The sequence below is a fragment of the Camponotus floridanus genome, unplaced genomic scaffold (assembly GCF_003227725.1).
Source record: "Camponotus floridanus strain SB8 unplaced genomic scaffold, Cflo_v7.5 scaffold139, whole genome shotgun sequence".
In the NCBI taxonomy this organism is placed as follows: domain Eukaryota; kingdom Metazoa; phylum Arthropoda; class Insecta; order Hymenoptera; family Formicidae; genus Camponotus; species Camponotus floridanus.
In genome coordinates, this window is record NW_020229258.1 from 143,824 (window position 1) to 166,105 (window position 22,282).

The 22,282-nt window shown below is 27.2% G+C and overlaps 3 protein-coding genes across 3 annotated transcripts; 1 reads left to right on the plus strand and 2 right to left on the minus strand.

Annotated features, from left to right (window-relative positions):
* Positions 1–4,107: 4,107 nt before the first annotated feature.
* On the minus strand, positions 4,108–8,717 carry LOC105252311 (protein takeout). Its single transcript, XM_011259635.3, has 4 exons — positions 8,432–8,717; positions 6,668–6,955; positions 5,521–5,670; positions 4,108–4,868 (listed from the first exon to the last, which is right to left on the minus strand). Exons 1-4 carry the CDS (start codon positions 8,601–8,603, stop codon positions 4,717–4,719), a joined length of 762 nt encoding a protein of 253 aa, XP_011257937.1. The 5' UTR covers positions 8,604–8,717; the 3' UTR covers positions 4,108–4,716.
* Positions 8,718–10,714: 1,997 nt separating this feature from the next.
* LOC105252316 lies at positions 10,715–15,600 on the minus strand. The gene is made up of 5 exons (XM_011259639.2): positions 15,547–15,600; positions 14,123–14,225; positions 12,076–12,338; positions 11,447–11,558; positions 10,715–11,074 (listed from the first exon to the last, which is right to left on the minus strand). Exons 2-5 carry the CDS (start codon positions 14,181–14,183, stop codon positions 10,779–10,781), a joined length of 732 nt encoding a protein of 243 aa, XP_011257941.1. The 5' UTR covers positions 14,184–14,225; positions 15,547–15,600; the 3' UTR covers positions 10,715–10,778.
* Positions 15,601–17,580: 1,980 nt separating this feature from the next.
* Positions 17,581–21,861, plus strand: LOC105252310 (protein takeout). Its single transcript, XM_011259634.3, has 5 exons — positions 17,581–17,924; positions 19,215–19,348; positions 20,283–20,455; positions 20,703–20,911; positions 21,042–21,861. Exons 1-5 carry the CDS (start codon positions 17,858–17,860, stop codon positions 21,191–21,193), a joined length of 735 nt encoding a protein of 244 aa, XP_011257936.1. The 5' UTR covers positions 17,581–17,857; the 3' UTR covers positions 21,194–21,861.
* Positions 21,862–22,282: the final 421 nt, after the last annotated feature.

Genomic DNA, 22,282 nt, shown 5'->3' on the forward strand with positions numbered 1-22,282 from the left:
TCTAACTATTTTCTTTCTATAAATAAACCTTGTTATAATAATTTTCTTGATACATTTTAACACATTTTATAAATTACAATCGAGAAGTACTACATTATATAGCAAAAATTATCGAGATACAAAAAATAAAGTTTTACAGGCAAGTGTGTAACTTCCGGACACGAATGAATGATTGTTTATGCGTACGTACATGAGTTATCGTGAGCTCGTGAATTAGCAAAAATAATTCATAGTCAGCCATCAAATCAAAGGAGTTGTCAGAGCTATGCTATAATGACCGTGAAGTCGGCGTTGACAACCTACCGGATGTCAATGTGTCGCTTTGCAATCCATCAATCAAATAAATTAGAGATACAACTCAAAGTACAAATATCTTATAAAGTATAAAAAAATTTGGAAACTATTATATCTACCAATAATTTCCTGTTTTTCTGACATTAGTTTTTTTACAGAATGAAAAAACAAATTTAATAAGTTCTAAAAATGTTATATTTATATTAAGGATGTTTTGTACTTATTTTCAAAATATTGAGAATTTAATGAAAATTGTACAGAATGTCCTTACATATGTTTAGAATCTTCAGTACAATTTTTAAATCGATTTACTAAAGCGCTCAACAAGTTATAAGGATTTTATTTTGCACCGAATTAACATGTTCTTATGGGAAAGGTATAATCACATCAATTCAAATGACAAAAACACATGGAAATAATATTCAGAATTTGTTTAAAATTTGCAAAAGTGTAGTTTAGATACAGAGGAAATATTTGGTCAAATAATATTATACAAGTACTGGTTAAAAAGATATTAAATATAATTCAATGAAATTTGCCATGTATCTGACACAAGGCGAAATTCTCTGCCAAAAGTTAATCATTTCGATTAACAAAATTCGGAATATTTCAGTAAAAACGCAATAAATATTAAAAAATACATCTCTGCACTGTAACTAAGATCAAATTGTAATATTCCACGCAATTTCTCATACTTAAAATACTTCAGAAGTGAATATATTCGTCAATATTGATTTTCAGCTACTTTTTGCTGTCAATCAAATATAATACTTTAAATCTTCATACATAATACAAAAAGATAATATTATATTAAAATATCTTTTATATATACTATATAAATATATTTTTATTCTTCCTTTTAAAAGAAAAAATGTTTGTTTTTTTATAAATTTGATCTTATTTTTTTCTTCTTCATTTTTGCATAATATTAACATTAAACATATATCTATAATAGAGATAATTATTATATTTACTCTCGCGGAAGATTAATTATATTGGCGCAAATGTATTGATTATCTTAACAAAATCATACATACACTCTCTCTCTCTCTCTCTCTCTCTCTCTCTCTCTCTCTCTCTCTCTCTCTCTCTCTCATATTAGTGTTACGTCTTCGCGATTATCAAAGCGGAATCGCAACCAGTGATTGTCGAATTTTGAAATACGGGTATGTCATGTATTTCAACGTATTCCGCGATTAAAAAATTAGTGGAAGACATATTATCTTTATTCGCAAACTTCATCATGTAAACACGCTTGCATGATGTCACTTACAATCTTACGTCTTTTTTGTTTCAACAGCTAGGATATTAAGATAAATTTGCGAAATTACTTTAATCTGTACTCTATTTTGAAAAATTATTACCAACAGCAGTAATCATATCAGAAAACTCTAATTCCCTGCTTTCATTGTCTCAATCATTTTGGCGCAGCATACGTACATCTTGTACCGCTTACATTCAATAAACTAAATCTAGAACCCTCGCATCAAACCGACAATCACTGGTTGCGATTCCGCTTTGATAATCGCGAAGATGTAACACTAATATGAGAGAGAGAGAGAGAGAAAGAAGAAGAGACAGAGAGAGAGCGAGAGTGTATGTGTGATTTTGTTAAGATGATCAATACATTTGCACCAATATAATTAATCTTCCGCGAGAGTAAATATAATAATTATCTCTATTATATAATAATAATTATCTCTATAATGATCTCTTAGATATATGTTTAATGTTAATATTATTCATTGAATATTAAATTTGCAATAAAGTTTATACAATAAAAAAATCTCTTGTAGATATTATCATTATCGATAGAAATGCGAATAGAATAGAACTTTGTTGCTAATTAAGAATTTTAATATCTAAACGCGCAATATAATATAATTAAATACAATATTCTGTAAATAATGATGGCAGAAATATTTTTTACGTTTATTAATTTTTTCTTTATAAGTTAATGTAATTAAATTTAATTAATTTGATCAGAAATTTTAAAATGATATTCCTAAAGATAAAAATCTTGTAAGGAACCTAAAATAAAAATTATACTTTGTTATTTTTAAGAATAACTTTTTAAAAGAGTAAAAATATTTAATTATTCTTAATATATTTTTCTTATTAAAAATAAGAGAGAAGCAGAAAGAGAGAGAGAGAGAGAGAGAGAGAGAGAGAGAGAGAGAGAGAGAATGAGAGAAAGCTAAATCTTTAATGTTCAAATAACAAAGTATATTTTTTTAAATATATTTTATATGATCGATCTAATCGATACAATCAATTATTTGTAATCTTTAATCTATTCATTTTATATTATATAGAAATTCAATTTTATATTTTCTACAAGATGCTGCTATTTTTAATGAAAAAAATGAAATAAATTATTAATAATTACAAGTTCATATTTATTACTTGAAGAAAAATGCAACTGTTCGGAACATAATGGATTGAAATTTCTAGAAAAGACGTGATTTAATTTAATACGAGATATAATCAATTGTATTATATATATATATATATATATATATATATATATATATATAATTGTTTTGCCCTTCAGAATCATCATTTCATTGCAATTATTGTCTTATGTAAAACTTTGTCGTACAACTAATTTCTTCTCTTCATTTGTTTCATTCAGATTTGAAACAATTAATATCATATACTTGTTACATAAGTTTATGTAAAACTATTACTATTAATCAAATAAAGTAAAAAACAACAATAAAATACAATAAAAAATAACACTGATATTTGCTCAGAATATTAAATGTACTTGACATCATAAATGATTTATAATAAGTAATAAATTAGAAAACATCTCATATGGTTACGTCATCTTGATTTTTAATTACGATTACACGCAATCATTATTCTTGTTGCTTATCAAAATGGATTATTTGATATTAATTACATAATCATCATTTGTAGGCTTTAATTTATCTCGAAAAAATAATTTATATGTACAATGATAAAAAATTTTATTTCAGCCATCTATTTTTCGATTCCCCTATTATTCCGAAGTTCAGAGTTTGTCGTTGATATTCACTAATCATATTATCACGCGTGCGATATAACAATCATGCACCTTGAATTTATATAACGTAATTTCGCAAAGTAAATCGGAAAAATGCATCGTCGAATTCTGAATTACATTTTTAATTTTCTTTACACGAATTATAGCTTTTATAGAATGATAATTGCAATAAATTCTGTAAATGACTAATTATCTATATTTATTTAAAACTATTCATAATAAGATATAAAAGTAACAAGAATAGAGATGAATAAAGATTAAAATGTGTGCTATGATTTATTTTAAAATAAAAGCTTGTAATTAAATTATTTTAATAAATAACAAATATTGTAATTTTCTTTGATATTATTAAAAGAGAAACAAAATATATATATATCATTGTACACATAAAACGTAATACGTATACGTAACCGTAAACGTATAACGTACACATAAAATGTAATTATTGTAACGTATTGTAACATATATTCGTAATTATTACTTTTTGACAAACTTTATTTATTCTGATTAAAATTACATGTGTATATATTGTTTATCTATAATGGAAATATGCATACATACATATATATATATATATATATATATATATATATATATATACACATAGTTTCATTATTATATTGTTTTATATCATAACGTATAAAAAATAATGTTCTATTTGAATTATAGTTCGAATTTGAATTCCAATTAAAACAGAACATTGCTTTTCTTATACGCTATGCAAGACACTTCATAATTTAATTCAACATCACTTATGAAGCGAAGATGAAATAAATAACAAATAATCATTAATAACAAGAATAAGAAGGCAAACTACAAATCATCGCGCTTGTGATATCATGCTTAAAATTATATATCTGTATATATATAACTATATTTTTTTAAAATTGTATCTTTGAAGCTTAAACTTACTTTAATTTACTGTGCAAATATCTCCATAATTATTGAGATACGCTCTTACATCAGATTTAATATTTTTGATTCAATATATTCGCTTTAGATTCGCGACGCAGATCTTATAAAATACCCTGTATGCAACATATGCAACATATAACCGACCCCTGTATGTAACATATAACCGATCTCTGTAGAATCAAACGCTCTTCGAGTATTTTATGTCAGATTAAAAAGAGCGTCAATCGTCGTTTTACTTTTTTTCAACTTATTGTCAGAGATATTATCTAAGAATAATTATTACTTGCGTGACATATCTATCATCTGGTATTCCCATTGTATTATAAAGAGATCTCTTCGTTATATCGCGAAAACGCACGACTTCTACGAAGAGGGAATTTTTTTTCTCTTTGCCTGAGGAGCCTCGCTTCGCGGTTCAAAAGTGCACCGATTACGTGATTGACAATTTTTGCTTTCAGCAATTACCGATTAAGTGTTTAATCCACGATCCAGGCATCGTATGGCACTTGAGCGAAAAGTTTTTCCACGAAAGTCGACATCACCTGCACCAGTTTTCTCCTTAAATCCGGCTTCATTTCTTTCAAAAGTTCCTGACTATTCGTGTTGATGAAAAGATTCAATGCCGCCACTGTAAAATGAAACATGAAAATGACACATTTGACCATAAAATTCTATCACAATACGAATTGCATGTGAATAAAGATATATAAAGTAGATAATGATACAAACAAAACTTGAATTTTTCTGATTAATTATATGTCATCTTTTATTTCTCAAAATTAATATCGATATAAACTTGAAGTATCTCTCTCTGAAGTATCTCTGTCTCATACATATTTGTCAAATTTAGATATTCTTATTGGAATTGCCTCAAAATTTCAATACGTTTCTTGTAAAATATATTTTTGTAGAATCCTTTTTTTACATTTTAGATTTAAAATTCCATAATTTATCCACAAGAATTAAAAAATAATTTAAAAAGTAAAAATTTAAATTCAATTATACAGAATGTCCCACATTAAACGTAGTTTCTTTCATGCTAATTTGTTGGCTAGTTTTCAATCAATAAAGCGTATCGGTTTCTTTTTATTCGAATTAAAGTTTGAATTTCGCTTATAGTCGTTCTTTAATTTCTTTCAGTTTAATTTTATTACAATCAAATTTCTTTATTTCATTTATTATACTATTATTTTTTATCTTACTATTATTATTATAATTGTTAAAATTCTTTTATTCTATTTTTTGAAATAATTTGAGAATTTTATATAAAAATTACTTACGCAATATGCTATTGCTATTGCGCACATTTTCAACTCCCATTTTAATATCTTGTACGCTAAAATCCATTTTTAGTTGTTGTAATCTCAGATAACGACGACCTTCGACCAGAAACGGTCTTGCCCTGATGAAAACCTTAGCCTTAACACCTTCTGCAAATGAAAAAATGTTGGTGAATGGAATTGTGGAAAATAACAAAATAAAAAAATATATTCCAGGCTTGCTTCACATTTCAAGTGAAATATGATTGATTTTCATGAAAAATAAATTCGAATTTTAATGTTTCTTTTCGATTATTTGTACAAGTTATTTGTATAAATTAGTGTCAGAAATTGATATGTATTATTAATCATTTTTTAAATATAATGCGTATATAATAGTAATAAAATATCATTCTCATTGTATTATAAAACCTTACTTATTTGACATTTAAATAATTTACATTTAAATACATATTTTTTTATAATTCTCTTTCGGAATTACAGGTACGATAAAAGAGACACGTATTTGTATTTCGGATTATCTACAGACAGGCGCGAATGGCAATGAGTTATTTCAGAAAGGAGCTTTCGTGAGTATAATTCCCGTCTACATGAATATTTCTTGTAACATGTTGGTAAATCGTGTTGCTATTCACAAGGAGCTTAATGCTAGAGATCATTTAACTCGAATTAACATAGCATGAAGATTTTTATATGTAAATAGTTCCCCCAATTAATTTTTAAACCTTTAATTATTCGTTATTTATGTAACAAACCTTTAATTGTTCGTTATTTATGTAACAAATGTTCAAATTTGTTCAGATATGTCTGTAAACAATCTATTATTATATTCAATTATAAATGTTTCACTCTACGAAACAGCGATAAATGAAGTTTATTGACAATATGGTGTATATGCGCAAGTGAAAGTTACTTGTACACGTGTAAGTGGCATTTCACTCGTTCAACAAAATTCATCGGGGAAATTAAAGAATACTGCACACTTCTAATAAATGAATGACAAATTTCATATTCTCTTTTAAATGAACAATAAAATATTTTAAGACAATAAATTAAATTTTAAGACAACAACAAGTATAGTTATATAGGGGTATATGCAATATGCGCTGCTGAATTGCTACTAATTAATTGTATTGTTTCAGCTTACCATATTCCCCCCAATAATCTCCGGCTCCACTGGCTTGAACCAAGATTAAAGTTCCACTGGATCGATATTTGGCAGCAGCTCTTATCTTTGGTATGTTGAAAGCCAGTTGCAACTGCACCTCGTCATCACTCAATCTTGTCTTGAGACCAGTTACTCGCAAGGTAGAGACTCCTCTCGCGGTAATATTTCTGAATTGAGCTCTATAGCCATTCGGACCGCCGCCCAACGCGATATGCAATTCGTCCAGAATAATTGGTTCCACTTCTGGATAGCCTAATTGCGGTAAACCTGTAGTTGTGATATTAATTAAGATAGATTAATATGTTTTGTCATGAGAAAATTTGCAGGTTTCTCTTCGTGCAATAAAACTTGACAGAATTTTAATTTTTTAAAAGTTTCTTGAAGATGATCTTTTAATTATTATTATTAAATTTAATAGAAATTGTTACAATTAAGAGACAATCTCTGATTAAGAGAAATAATGTTTTATCGTACAACTGACAGAGATATTAGATTGCAATACGAAAATCTTGCTTTTCATTAATTATCTTTGTAATTCGTGTGAAAAGTTTACAATGTATTAAAAGTGACAAATTTTGAAATCGTTATGTACGTTTGCAGAAAGCTATCGCTCCAAGTATCGGAGCACAACTTCATACAAAATGACTGGAATGTAGGACACTGGGTGATCATTCGAATACACCGTTATAACCTGCTTCGGTTAACGTGGCTAACAAAACCATGTGATTGTAAAACCACTTTGTTTCTCAGGCTTTCGACTTGCAGTTTATTTACAAATTATTTGTATTATTGTCATATATTTATTCTAAAAAATTCTAATAAATGTTCACTGTAGTATATAAAAATTATTTTCTTAAAATTTTTATCAAGTAAAGTAAAAAATACACGCTACAGGCAACAGATGCTTCAAATTTATTATTTTCATATTAATTAACATCAAATTAATATCATATTTGGCATTATGTTTTAAAAATTTATCAAAGCCAATGTAAAAATTGTAGAATATTTTAAAATATGTAAAAATACGTTACACAGAATATTCAACAATTTTGCTTTCTTATTTTTAGCATAATTTTTCTAAATTAAGAGATGTGCATCATTTTTCTTCATTTATTAAAAAAATTAACGAATAAATTATTAATCAGAGCTATTGATTAAATTATTTCGACTGCGCAGAATAGCAAGTAAAAATGTTATCTTTCTATATTACTATGTATTTTAATCGAATCAAAGTTATATTTTATTGAACAAAATATTAAACATAATAATAATGTTAAACATAATAATAATGTTATATCAAATTATGAATAATTTTAACAAGACGGAGAAAAAAAATAAAAACAGAAAAGTATACCTCGGTCAAACGCGAATTCCAATCAGCTGATGTACTTGACATAATAAAAAAACAGACTTTAGCTTCTTCGACGTATCGTACAAGATATTAATAATTTAATAAATCAAATATCGTTATAGCAAAATAAAAAATCACATTTTTTTATTTTATCACACAGTTTAATACATACATGTATAATATATAAACAATACATGCGTGTTTAACGTTGCTTTTATTCAAATTGTAGATCAAATCTCTGTCTACAAACGAAGATGCATCCTCGATATTTCAAACGAAGAATAAATTAATACTACTACTCACATGGCATATGAAGTTGTAGAGAAAATTACGTCAAAGAAATTTTAAAATATCAAAATAAATTTGCATGAAATAAAATTTGGAGATCTCACCTTGACGAAAATGCGCGACAAGTGTGTTGGCCGTTTTCGCTAAACAGCCTTCCAATTTTGAGTCATGTCTGGAACATGTTTCCAGAAATTCAAGGCCTCGGTATTTGCCGATGGCTTGGACGCTAATCAGCAGCGTGCACGCGTAGCAGAGTAACAGTACAACACCTCTCATTTCTTCGTTCAGCGAGACAGCTCTACTGCTCTTTCTTCTTTCTTTCTCTCTCGTTACAATCAATTCCTCGATCAACCTCGTCTGCGGACCGCGCGACTTGACCGGATTTCTCGACGAAGAATGATCGGCTGGCAGGGATGCGCCAGGACTTATAGCCTACCTTGACATTGCCCCCGCTATGCCGACCCCGAGGACAACAAAGAAGAAGAAGAAGAAGAAGAAGAGACTCGAGCTGCAACGATGCCCGAACAGAGCACCGAGTTGATGTGAATCTAATAGAATTCTTCTAAATCTCTCATAATTTTATCATCTTGATTTTCGAAAAAATTACAATTCCAAATTTATTATCTCTATCTAAATCAATTTTAGATTCGACAGAGTATATTACATTATTGATGCAGTAAGTTTGCCATACAATTTTCTGTAAATAAAGAATAAGGAGAAGCAAGAAATAGGAAGCGACGCAGGTTTGATACAAGGTTGTTCAACTTTTATTAATGTACTAATTTTAAATTATTCATAGAGCTCTTGAAATCTTTTAACGAACCCGCTCCATCTTGTTGATGGAGAATTTATCATTGAAGATATTTCGAAGGAGACGAAAAAACACATTGATTAATTTAATGTATCGGCGCTTACTTTCCCGATAATTACTGATGTTTGTTTAACTTTCTTTTTCTTTTCTAGCAATATTAAAGTGGTACGCGCTTAATGATTGGAAAAGGCAGCAAAAAAGCTATTTTCTCCACTCCTAATAATTAACGATTTGAATAATTAGGCGATACAACTGCATTAAATCGAGTTGCGTTGCAATTGCGATTAAATTATACAATTTAAGTACGTAAACAATCCAAAGACTAAGTCGGAATTTAAAAGGTGTCAATCAAATAATAAAGGAAAAATAGGTCATCGTAACTTGTAATATTGATAACAGCTAATGAAAATGTGCGATGAATATGGACGAAAGAAAGCGTCTGAATGGACGTCAGAATGGACGTCATAGAACAACCGAAAGAGGAATAAGAGAATATTAAAACACCGTTAATCGGCTCGGTCACGTTCGTTTTAAGTCACGTTTCTGATTTGCTCGCGCACATGTTCGCGGAAGATCAACGTCGTATTTCCTGCGTTTAGACGTGAGGGAAAAACGAACGAGAGAGACTAAATAGTAAATAATTTTGCACAACGTGATTTCATAGCGAGTTTCAAAATGTAACGAAAATATAAAGTATAAATCTTATAAAATTTTAGAATCCTTCTTTTTTTAAAAAGTGTCAGTCATACAAATAAATTCGTTGTAGAAAAACTAATTTCGCTATAACTTGTTATTTTAATTTTTCATTAATCACTAATATAGAGATTATTTATCGCATATAATTTACATTTATTATTACACTTTCTTAATCCTAGCGAATAGATACGATTCGTCTAAAACGAATTCTGAACTGGTCAGTTTCCATATAGGCGTATTCCATGTCTATTTTAACTTATGTAACTTTTAACATAAATTAAAATAAATTTGTCTATTTTGTGAAAAAAAAGAAACTTGAAATGATTAAAATTCTTTTTAGCAATAATATCGATTTATTTAGAAAGATTCATGTGGAAAAAGAATGAAAATTCCACAATAATTTGATGCGCGGTCAAAGACCGCGAATTCTCAAGGCAATCGGCAATTTATGCAAAAATGAAAAAAATTCTCTTAAAATATAGTCGACATAGCGCTCGACGAAAAATATAACTGTTATATATAAGACACGATATGCCAAATTAATGAGCAATGTTAATTTGGAGTAGCAAGAAAAATTATTCGATGATAGCACGATATATATCGTGAATCGTAGAACTTAATCAATACAAAAAGAAGCATATATTTATCTCACATATACTTATATTTTATGTGCTGAATATTTTTGTATAATGAAAACGTATGATTATGCAAACATAAGAAAAACAGCACAAGATTTCTAAAATAAAAATACATGAATTACATAAAAATTTTCACAAAAAATGTAAATTAAACTTATTATTTATACTAAACTTCGTCTTTTTACAGCGATTTAACATTATTTATCGAACCGACAAATATTTTTTATTTACTTATTAATTAAAAGACATTAATTAAAAGACGCTTTTATTCATTCAATCATAGCTTACTTGACAGATGTAATTGATTTAACTTATAGATTGATTCGATTTGAAAATTTTTTCGAAAGGAAAATTATAGAAGGAATTATTGAAAATTTCTGTAAAGGCAGTCGATACGAGCTCGTTGATTAAACCCCTTGTTATCACGAAACCAGGTTGCCAGGTAGTGTTGATTATTTTATCTAGAATATTTTCAAGCAATTGCTTGCCAAATAAAAGATTTGTGATGTGAAGTTCTAGATTATTGATGCTCTCAACATCCATTTGAGCCCGCACTTTTTGTCCCGGTAATCTAGTCACGGTAGTCGTTTGCATTAGATCGTCTGCAGTGAGAAAAAATACCATAAAATAGAAAGATTGTGTGCAAATAAATATTTTTTTTTAATTATATATCTTTCTCTTCTAATCCTATAGTGCAGCCATACTGGATCATGGCATTGAAAACAAAAGATCATACGATTATTTTTTTTGCATTGAAGCAAATTAGTTTTTTTCACGCCATTAATCATGCTCAATAATATTGGTTAAACGTACCAAATGACTACAGTAAAAGATTAAAAGACATACGACTTTCTAGACATTCTTAAATGAATATTCGCACTTTCACATACTATAAAATTAGCAATTACTAATAAATTTTACTCTATATGGAAACTTTCGAACGCATTTGGAATAAATTTATTAATAACACTTACATAAGATGAGGGTAAATCTTCCTTTGTTTGTTATAGTGGAGCTGAATAATTCACCCTTAAATTCGTAATTACCATTCAGCACTTTCTTCGGGAAGCTTTGCGTGTACACAATCTAATTAATATAATATTAAAAGTGTTATAATTGATTTGTCATCATGTTATTGTTTTTGTTTAGATTTTTTTCTCTAAAGCCGAATCTAGATTGGTCGTATCGTGACGTCGTAAAGGAGTCGCAAGTCGTAAGTCGTAGGCAAATTGACCAATCATGGTTGATTATTTTTGAAATAATCGATGGTTGGTCAATTTGCCTACGACTTACTCCTTTGCGACGTTACGATGCGGCCAATGTAGATCCGGCTTAATAAAAATTAAATGTATATAATATAAAATATTAATAATTATCCTAATTATAATCCTGAATAAATATATTCTCTTATCTTTAAAAAATAATAAAATATAAGATGCTCTTTAATATAAAAGATAAGATATAATGAATCACTTAATAAATATTTTTTGAAAAATATAATAAGGAACTAATATATATAATCATACGATATTTGTCGATAAAATTGCATGTTACATCAAGTGTAACATATAATTACATCGAATGATGAATATAGTGCACGTACCCTGTAATTTCTCAATTCGGAGATGAACTTTGTTACTTTACTGATGGCCCATCCCGTTTCAGTGACATTTCGGAGGGTTAAAATAAAACCGAAATTCGGAACTCCCCTCGTGGCAGTTACCTCTTTGGCAAAAAATGGATCAAACGGGAGCACATTGTATTTAGGTAGACCAGTTTTGAAATAAGGTCGAATCGAATTTAATCCCTCTCGTACGCAGGCATCAAACCCTAACTTATCGGGATGACAATTTTTAAAGTTGTCCTCTAAAAACATACATGAGAGCTATATTTGAGAGTCATTGATTTAAATTGGTACATAAATATATATTGTATTACGAGAAATGTTGTATAAATTAATTTGTAACAATGAATTATATATGATTCAGAATTATATAACATTAAAAAATAATTATTTATCATTGAAGAGTGTTTAAAAGCTTTTTAAATAAACTCTTTCTCGAATATGTTAGCAACATATTTCATAAATTATTTAATTTTGTAACAAAGAATTAAAATTCTGAAGATGTTTAGAATTAGATAAATAATTAAAGTTATATAGAAATTAGATTTTAAAGCGTTCAATAATCTTTTTAGATTTATTCTGTTTCAACTATATTATTTCAGTTTTTTGTACGTTAATTATTATGTACTAATTTTTTATTCTGTCAAAATGATATTAATGAGTTAGATTTTATCGAATAATAAAAAGCTAAGGAATGCTAAGCAATTTTTTATTCTGTGAGAATTACGTAATCTTCAAAACGGAGTTAAAATCATGATAATTTTAATATGCTAATATAATCTAATACAATATTAATGAAATTTGATAAAATTAATATTAATATAAAATTTCTATTATAATGTTTGTGCAAAGATAATTTTTATAACATATACTTTACTTTTTTGCTGTATTTAAAAAATCTTTTTTATCTTGGTATAAGTAATCATATATAAAGGAAAGAAATAATACGTATCAATTAATATTGTAATGTCATGAATTTACTACATCCAATTTATTTTATATATTAAATTGAAACATATTTTATCCGTTTTTATTACAATTAAAATGAAAAGATAAATAATGCTAAAATTAAAAAATTTTTTGTAAAATCTTCATAATGACTAAATCCAATTAGCAAGTTTATGTGTGTTTTAGGAATTGTTGCGAAAATACGTCAATTAACATTGAATGCACATGTGCAATCACAATAATGTAACTTTCACTCCTAAGCATTCTGATTTTCTAATATCTTGCACTTTATAGTACAATGTTGCATTTCTTGAAAAGATTTTATTCGTGAATTCTGTTTTTATTACAACATATAATAATATCATTATACATCATAATATATCCATAAATGTGTGTGTAAATGACTTTTCTTATATCATTCTAACTTATTTTTTAATACGTTAATAGTCTCAATATAATGATGCACTCTTGTTTAACAAATATATTAAGATTTTGATATTCTTTCAAGAAAAAAAATTGATATCACAAACTTTCCGGAGTCAATAAAATTATATATATATTTGTGTAACTACTGATCTCTTGTAACGTTCAAACTGTCGAAATATACAATTTTCGCAATATAAAAGTAACAATACGCATAGCTTAAAACCGGCTTTGAGCAAAAGCGACAACAATAAAATTCGATTTGATTTTACATATTTTTTTTCAGAATCGATAAAATGATATATATTCACACATACACACACACAGTGCAATCTATATATTTAATTCTTCAGTGAAAGTAATATTACGTGTTGATTTTTCGTCCGCCGTAATATTGAAAATACTTAATTATGTTACAACACGTGATATATAAGTGATTATGAAAGTTTCAATAATGTCTCGAAAGAAATTTAAAGAAAATATATTATAAAAGAGTAGAGATCTCTCGAATCTTTTAATCTGTTTTGCTTAATTATTATTCAAATTTGTTATTAATTTTATTGACAATTTCTCCTCTTTATAATATCAAACATAAAAATCACCGATTTTTAAATTTCTTACACGTGTGGTAGTTAAAATCATCAAATGTACTCACCGAACTCGACAGCGGTAGTCAAAGCGTACAATAGTAGCGCAATCAAGAGGATTCTTAGCATCTTTCTGCCTTTTCTTTCTCTCTCCTACTTTGTTTGATAAATCTGAAGCACGCAAAAAAAATCACCACGGTACTTATCATGTACTTATTAATGTTCGCAACGGTTCACTTGAGGTACTATGCGGACGGGGAATGCGTGCGATCCTTGCACTTTCACCGTCTACGATACATCTGAGAAAAAGGTTTGGCGAACTGCCTCCAAGTAAAATTTTGGGACTGTTTTACGTAATGTAGTAAAAGATAGAGAAATTGCTTCAAGTGGGAGTGGAAATTTATTCGCATAAAAAAATCTTTTCCCTCGCAGTTTCGAAATTTGGACCAATATCTTATCCACTGATATTAGAAAAGAGAAAACAAGTCTTATGTATATTGCGGATTATCTAACGTTACATCATTACCTAACATTATATTGCTAGTAGATTGCGGTTAGAATAATATTCGCGATAATAATACGCTCCGATACATATATTATTCCCAAATATTTTATATTACATTGCAATTACGATTTAATTAAATTTCACCAATCCTTATTTATTTTCTAAATTTATTTCGCGTAAACATAAATCAAATTTTAAACAAAACAAGAAACAAGTCTATGATAGCTATTTATACATTTTTTCTATATATATAAGTTTATCATTAGAGCTGCAAATATATATAATTCACATTTTTTAATATTTAAATATCTGATTGATTTTCTAAATAATTTAAGTTCTCATATTTGCAATTGAAATAAAAATTTTTTGCATTATGTGTTTTATAATCACACGATTAAAATGAATACAATAGCGATACCTTTAATATAAAAAAATTTATTTCTTGAATATTTGTCAATTTTGTTTTAATAAAAAAAAAGATTAATTGATATTTAGATGTTTAGGTGACAGACAATTTTTTGTCGAACGCTCTTATTAGCCTAGAAATTTTGAACAAATATTCATTTTTAATATAAGCGCGCACAAATGAATATAAAAATAACACAATATTTTTATATAATTACATTTTTATATACATAATATGTATATAACTGTAATAAATTTTGACAGATATATATATATATGCGTGTGTATATGTTGTGTAATTTTTTATCCAGTTTTATGTAATAGATGATTTAGAAATACCATTTAATTTAGATAACTCTCTCTTAATTAACTCTTTTGAAACATTAAAATGCGGATTATCTAGTTTACACAAAAAATATTTTGAATCCAACAATATATAATTTTACATAATTATTTCATAATTTAGATATTATTTAGATGTTATAATTTATATATACATATTATGATTAATTTAGATATTATTTCATAATTTAGATATTAAATTGTTTGAATACATTTTGAACTCTGTCGCTGTTTCCTTACCTAAAAACCTTACGAACGATTAGAACGTAGATGTTGAAGATGCTAACCCGGCAATGTGAGACTCGGTAGTAGACCTGATGCTGTTCTGAACCGTCTATCCTGATCTGTAGCAAATGAATGCGTCCTTGAAAAATATAAAATGACAGAAACGAAGAATACTTGTTTCAAGGGATCGTTGTACTTCTTCTCGAGTTGATTGCATGTTTCTCTCATGTAGACATTATATATGTCAACCATATATGCAAGCATACGAATATTTAACAATTTTCACAAATTGCATATCTCTTTTAGTATCGCAATCATCTAAGGCAAGAAAAATTAAAAAATTTTTATAACACAATAATAATTAATTTATATGTATATATAAATATGAATATAAATGTAAATAATTAATTTATATATATATATATATATATATATATATATATATATATATGCGTATGAGAATCATTTATACTACAAGAAAATATATTTTTAAATAAAAATATGTTTTAAAAAAAATCTCAAATAAATAGATTAAATAGATCTTCTCTCTCTTAAATAGATTATTATTGCATAAAAAAGTAAAAAATACATAATATATAAAAAATTTTTTATTATATGTATGTATATGTGTAAGTAGAATTTTTTTCATTTAAAATAAAAATTAAATATTATTTTATATTCTATAAAATGCTTATTTTATACTCTATAAAATCTTTTTTTAAAATTTATAATTTTCAAATTTATAATTTTTTTTAATTTTTTGTTATGCATATGCAGTAAGTAAGTAAAACAGGATTTCTGTATGTAAATATATTCATTCAACGATTATCTATTATCTCTTGTATTTTTTTCTCTCTTATTCTCTCAAGATATTATTGCAGAAGAATAAATAACATTTTTTATAATTTGTCAAACAAGATAAATTAATAAATTGTTATAAAAAATTAAAAGAGAGAAAAGTTGTTGTGATAATAATAATAATATTATTAATAATAAATATTTTGCAGAATTTATTTTTCTATATAAAATTATATATTTAATACTAAAAAAATTTCTTGAAAATGGTTATAAATGTCTTAATATTTTTCTAATATTATTTTATTTCTATTGTTTTATATATTAGAATATTAATATAATAATTTTAGAGAATTTTATAACTTCAAACATCTATGACGAACTGTCATTAATGGAATATATGTTCATTCTATCGAAATTCTATTACACAATGCAAACACCTTAATTGCAGAATGCAAATGACTTGTTACATCATTATTAAGAAGATGCTATACTACTATGTACACATACGATGCGCTTTATCATCATAGACACTTGTTGTTTACATTGCGTGCAGGATCATAATCTTGCCTCACGAAACTGCTAATTTCGCAAGTTCAAATTGAAAATATGATGTCATCTGGAAATAAAAGAGAAATGAATAAAATTATATGATTCTCGCAGTTTTCTTTGAGAATGATTTTTCATGAAAAAACCAATGTATATTAAGCAAACTTTTTTTTAAATTACTACTAAAAAATTAACTAAAAAATTATAATTATAATAAAATAATATAATTATAGTAATATAATAAACTTATCTACAATAGAAATATCATATGCAGTAGATTAAGATAAAAACGAGGAAATAAGGGGAGAAAAAATTGATAATAATCTATATATTTATACATATATTAAACAAATCTCCTATTATAGACGTTATTAATAATTCGAAACACTTGTAAAACTTATAAATATTGATTTTATGTTAGATAAATATTCCATAATAAGTGTAAAATTACATTCAATCTCTTTAGCTTTTCGTTCATGCAGTTTAAAATACGAAATTACATCTGTAACGTCAATTCATAAATGCAATATGCTTTTGTCGTGAAAATGTCGAAGCCAACTTCTCATTATGGGACCGATGATTTATATGCGGACATACGGGCATCATTACGTATCCTCTGGTTAGGACACTTTCGTCTAACCGACTCCACAATCCGTGCAAGTCTCGTCTGCCGTTGCAGCCGACGAAAAAGGCGCAGGTGCATATTGCAGTAGTGAAAGTATCCATGAGTGCAGCTATACGAGATCTACCATCTGTCAATGCCCTCTCTTGCATAGTCAGTCTTGCTCTGACAGAGTCGTTTATATCGTGAGATTCGCAGCAGTCTTTAGTCGAACTCTTCGTAGCTAGTGATCCTCCTCGTGAGATAAGATCTCGTATCCAACTTGCGAAGGATAGAACAGATTCAGCGACAGAATTCTCGCGGGATTTTCACGAGTCTCGAAAGTTTCGCGAAATCGTTGTCACGGCTACATTGAAAATCATGACCAAGAAGCTGTGGGTCATCCTTATTGTCGGCTACGCGGTAGCTCTCTCCTCCGATTTAAGTCGTAAGTAATTGAAAATATTCCTTGCAAAATAAACACATTAAATAAGTCGTTAAATATCCGTGAAATTTATTATATTTGAATTTGGATAATTATAACAAAACGATCGTTTGATCTTAAGTAAAGGTGAAATTTTTTACAAATGATCTATTTTAATTGTAACGGTTTCCTTAAGTTTCACGCTATTTTTTCTTTATTTAATCTTTTATGTTTCATGTATCTAATTTTGCGTATGTAATTTTTTATCAGAAACCAAGCTGTTACACAACACACGTTGACTTTATATTCGAGATGCGATCATATTTTTGAATCTTAATACTTCGTGACTGAAGAGATGCAAGTAAGCATCGAAACGTCTCACTTTTTTGTCGCTCTCTTAATAAATGCGACTTATTGACATTCTTTTTTAATCTTTTGTTTTTTTAACTGACCTACCATCCACAGTTTAGCTCGTATCAGGCTGTTTATTGTATTTATGTTTCTTAAGTCTATGAAAAAGTTTAAAAAACAGTATGCAGCTTATAATTTCAAGAAATTGTTCTTGAGAAAAAGATTCGACTGTTTTATATGTCATAAAATAAAACTTTTTTATAAATAAAAGAAACAATTATTATATATAAATTAAAGCTAAATTATGTGTGCAATTTCCTGCATGCAATCGCGTTGGACTGTCATAAGGCCGGATCTTCATTTCCGCTGCAATGTTGTAGTCAAGTATATTCAAAGTTAGCATATAGGTATACGTATTTAGGTCACACTATTAGAGTAATTCTATTGTAAATCCACCATAATTATATTATTGCAAAATAGCAATATAATTAATATATTATAATTTACATATTTATTTCCAAGTTATATGTATTATATATATTTCTATTTGTGTATTTGTAATTTATTTAGCATGTATCAAGCATATATTGAATGATCTAAATTGTAAAATCTCGCAATAATCTCATTCTAAAAAAAAACTTATATGACCTTTGCACTAATTTGTAACATGCTCTTGAATGGTGCACTTCGTCGCGAGATAATACTTTCACTTTTAACGTGACTACTGACTAAGATGCTTCTTATTCGTCGACGCTTTTACTTATTAGATCAAAAACTAATTCAAATTTCTCTTTCTTCTTTAGATAGAAAACGTCAGAAAATGTAATTTAAAAAATTCATGTCTATGATTCATGTTTTCTCTCTTCGATAATAAAATATGATTAAACATATATATATATCTGTGTATATGTGTTGAAATATAATATAACAAACATAACAAACATTATAACATTCTATTTACAGCGGAATACGTGAAGCAATGCTCGAGGAGCGATCCAAAATTGACATCTTGTTTAATTGATGCTCTGCATCATTTACGACCTTACTTGAGTGTCGGAATACCCGAAATCGAATTGCCTTCAGTAGAACCATTTCGTGTAAGTTCTATATTAAATTATAATATAAATAATATTGTACACAGAGATTATATATTATTGTATTTATCATATATATATATATATATATATATATATATATATATATATATATAAAAATTTATTTCAAAAAGGAAACTTTTTATTTTTATATACTTAACACATATACAGGAGGCAATAATTTTGTCTACCTGGAATATCTGCGCTATTTTTAAAGACATGATAAAATTGTAAAATTGTAAAAATTGTACGGTATTAAAAGGACTATAATGTACTGGTAATATTTTAGTCAAAATAATTGAAAAATGAATATTTTACAAGATATTTTATAATTTATGTAAAATTATGTCAACTTAAAGCATAAAATACCTCGTAAAGTATTCAATTTTTGGCTATTATTTACAATTTACTTTTTATGTGGAATATTGTGAGAAATCGATTTATATAAAAAAATTAGGTTTCATTAAAGAAAATGAAGATAATCTTGAAATCTCTGAAATGCCTCCACTTATGGAATATTACTAGCATATTATGGTCCTCCTGATATCGTATATTGTTCGTAATTATAATTTTTTAATATCTTCAAAAATAGCACAGATATTCCAGGTAGACAAAGTTATTGCCTCATTCTATATATACATATATAATTGTATATAAAATTTGTCATATATAAATAAATCCACACACGTTTGTATAAAGTAATTGCTTCCAATGCTTTAAATATAGATGTAATCTTTATTATATATTATATAAATATAATAAAAATTATGGATAATACTTTCTTTATTTTGAAAGTAGTTATTAAATGTTACAGGCTCTATAAATATTGTAATAAGATGAATACATTACATATACATTACATTATACAATGCGCGAAAGTTTTGTTTCGATTTGCATCGTTACGCATTCCCTTCCCTTTTTCTGTTAATTTCAACAGATGGACGAGCTGACTCTCTCTCTGACAGGTGGTTCAAACGGTTACAAGATTCAGCTACGCGACCTTTACGTAAAAGGGGCAAGTAACTATACAGTGGATGATATTAAGCTTGGCTCACCCTTCCAAGCTATTGTACGAATGCCAGCCCTTATACTAGACGCTCATTATTCCAGGTAGACGAATTCGATTATACTCGACTAAAGTATCAAAGTAGTATTTCAACTTTCTATGAATACCTATTTATTTGCATTTGTATAGTAAAAATTATTTTTATTCTCGCATATAGAAATTTTTTTATTCGTTAACGCTAAAGAATAATTTAATAAAAAGAATGAATAAAGTATACATAATTTGAATAAGTGATTTTTTCTCAATATTTAAAAGGGTAGACTGTCTGTTTATCAGATTTAATTTTTGCAGTTCCGGTGTATTAATAATTTTACCCGCAAGTGGAAATGGCACATTTCATGCACGCTTCGGTGATGCTACAGCTCTAGTCAAAGGGACGGTGTCGACGAAATCACGAGATGGAAAAACATACTTGAATGTCGAGAACCTCGATGTAATACTTGGAGTAAAGGATGTGCAAATGCGAGTCAGCAAAATCTTTAAAAATAATCGAATACTCAGTAAGTAAATTGCACAAAATTATTATAATATATTTAATATTCCAAAAATTAAATTATTTAATGAACTCTCTCTCTCTCTTGTAATTAATTAATTTTTTTATATTGTTTTTGTCATATTTAATTTCTACAGCCGAAGCAATCAATCTCTTCCTACGAGAAAACGGACAAGAGGTATTGAAAGTGATGGAACCGCAATTGAAGAAAAAATTATCATCGCTCTTTGCCGGAATTGTCAATCAATTGTTACGACATGTGCCAGTAGAAATGTTCCTTACACCTTAGGAGATATCTATATTATATCTTCATTAGTGATTGTTAGCTTTCTCTTATGAAAGAAACGATCAATCTTAAATAGGAAGGTAAAACTGACAACGCATTATGGCATAAAAAATAAAAGGTATCAAGTTTATTTAAATTAAAACTAAAGAGGCATTAAATTTAGAATTGTAACCGCAATTTTTTAACTGTGACTCTTTCAACTTTGAAATAAACTGTGATTTTATTCTGGTATTTCAGGAAACTTGATATTTCTCATAGTATTATATATTCACTAATTTTATAAAGAGTTTTTAAATAATAAAACTGAAAAAATTGTCACCATTTTAAAGAGCAAAAATTTTATACATGCTACATAAATTGGCTTATTTACACAAGGATCGATTTTTAAATCCGCTAATTAAAATGCCGCAATGACATAATAATAATGTGCTACTTTTGTGATTGTTTCTCGTTGGAAACAAAATATTAATTATTAATTCATTTTTGTTAAAGTATTAAATTAATATATATTTTATTTAATTCATTATTCAATCATCGAACAAATGCGAAACAAACAATTGTATCGAAAGATTAAAATATAATATTCATTGAGGCATATTCTTAGGCGAAAAATAACACATGTTGACAGAAAACATTGTTACTTAGATTAGTAAAACTTTGGTGGTATGTACGAATAATTATATTAAGTATTAAATATGGTGTTATTGTTAGTGTCTTAACGAATAATTAAAAATGGTATATTAATGGAATATAACATACATTTGTTATTGGAGTATAAATACATAGTGATTAAATATATATGACGAGAGATTAATTATTTTAATTTGTTTCACATAAATATTATACTTAAATCTATCTATTTAAATTATCTAATATTTATTAAGACTTGCTAATATGAATAAGTCAATTAGACGTGTGTATGTGTGTATATTTCCATAACAACAATTTCAGATAAATGTCTGCAGAGAAAAAACCTTCAAGGGGATTGAAAATTATTCAAAAGAATTGTTGAATCGATTTGGCACTCTTTTTCTATTTTCCTAGATATTTATTACATCTGTGTGCTTTACATAAATAACTTCGCTAGTGAAA

What these genes read in the sequence shown, in the direction of transcription:
- LOC105252316 (XM_011259639.2), bottom strand. Translation starts at nt 14,183, where the DNA reads ATGCTAAGAATCCTCTTGATTGCGCTACTATTGTACGCTTTGACTACC. An exon ending in CCGAATTGAGAAATTACAGG is followed by an intron (nt 11,559 to 12,075) that starts GTACGTGCACTA and finishes TATATTAATTAG; the next exon opens with ATTGTGTACACGCAAAGCTT. An exon ending in AAGATTTACCCTCATCTTAT is followed by an intron (nt 11,075 to 11,446) that starts GTAAGTGTTATT and finishes TTCTCACTGCAG; the next exon opens with ACGATCTAATGCAAACGACT.
- LOC105252311 (XM_011259635.3), bottom strand. Translation starts at nt 8,603, where the DNA reads ATGAGAGGTGTTGTACTGTTACTCTGCTACGCGTGCACGCTGCTGATT. An exon ending in TGTCGCGCATTTTCGTCAAG is followed by an intron (nt 6,956 to 8,431) that starts GTGAGATCTCCA and finishes TCACAACTACAG; the next exon opens with GTTTACCGCAATTAGGCTAT. An exon ending in CAATAGCAATAGCATATTGC is followed by an intron (nt 4,869 to 5,520) that starts GTAAGTAATTTT and finishes TTCATTTTACAG; the next exon opens with TGGCGGCATTGAATCTTTTC.
- LOC105252310 (XM_011259634.3), top strand. Translation starts at nt 17,858, where the DNA reads ATGACCAAGAAGCTGTGGGTCATCCTTATTGTCGGCTACGCGGTAGCT. An exon ending in CTTCAGTAGAACCATTTCGT is followed by an intron (nt 19,349 to 20,282) that starts GTAAGTTCTATA and finishes TAATTTCAACAG; the next exon opens with ATGGACGAGCTGACTCTCTC. An exon ending in TAAAAATAATCGAATACTCA is followed by an intron (nt 20,912 to 21,041) that starts GTAAGTAAATTG and finishes TAATTTCTACAG; the next exon opens with CCGAAGCAATCAATCTCTTC.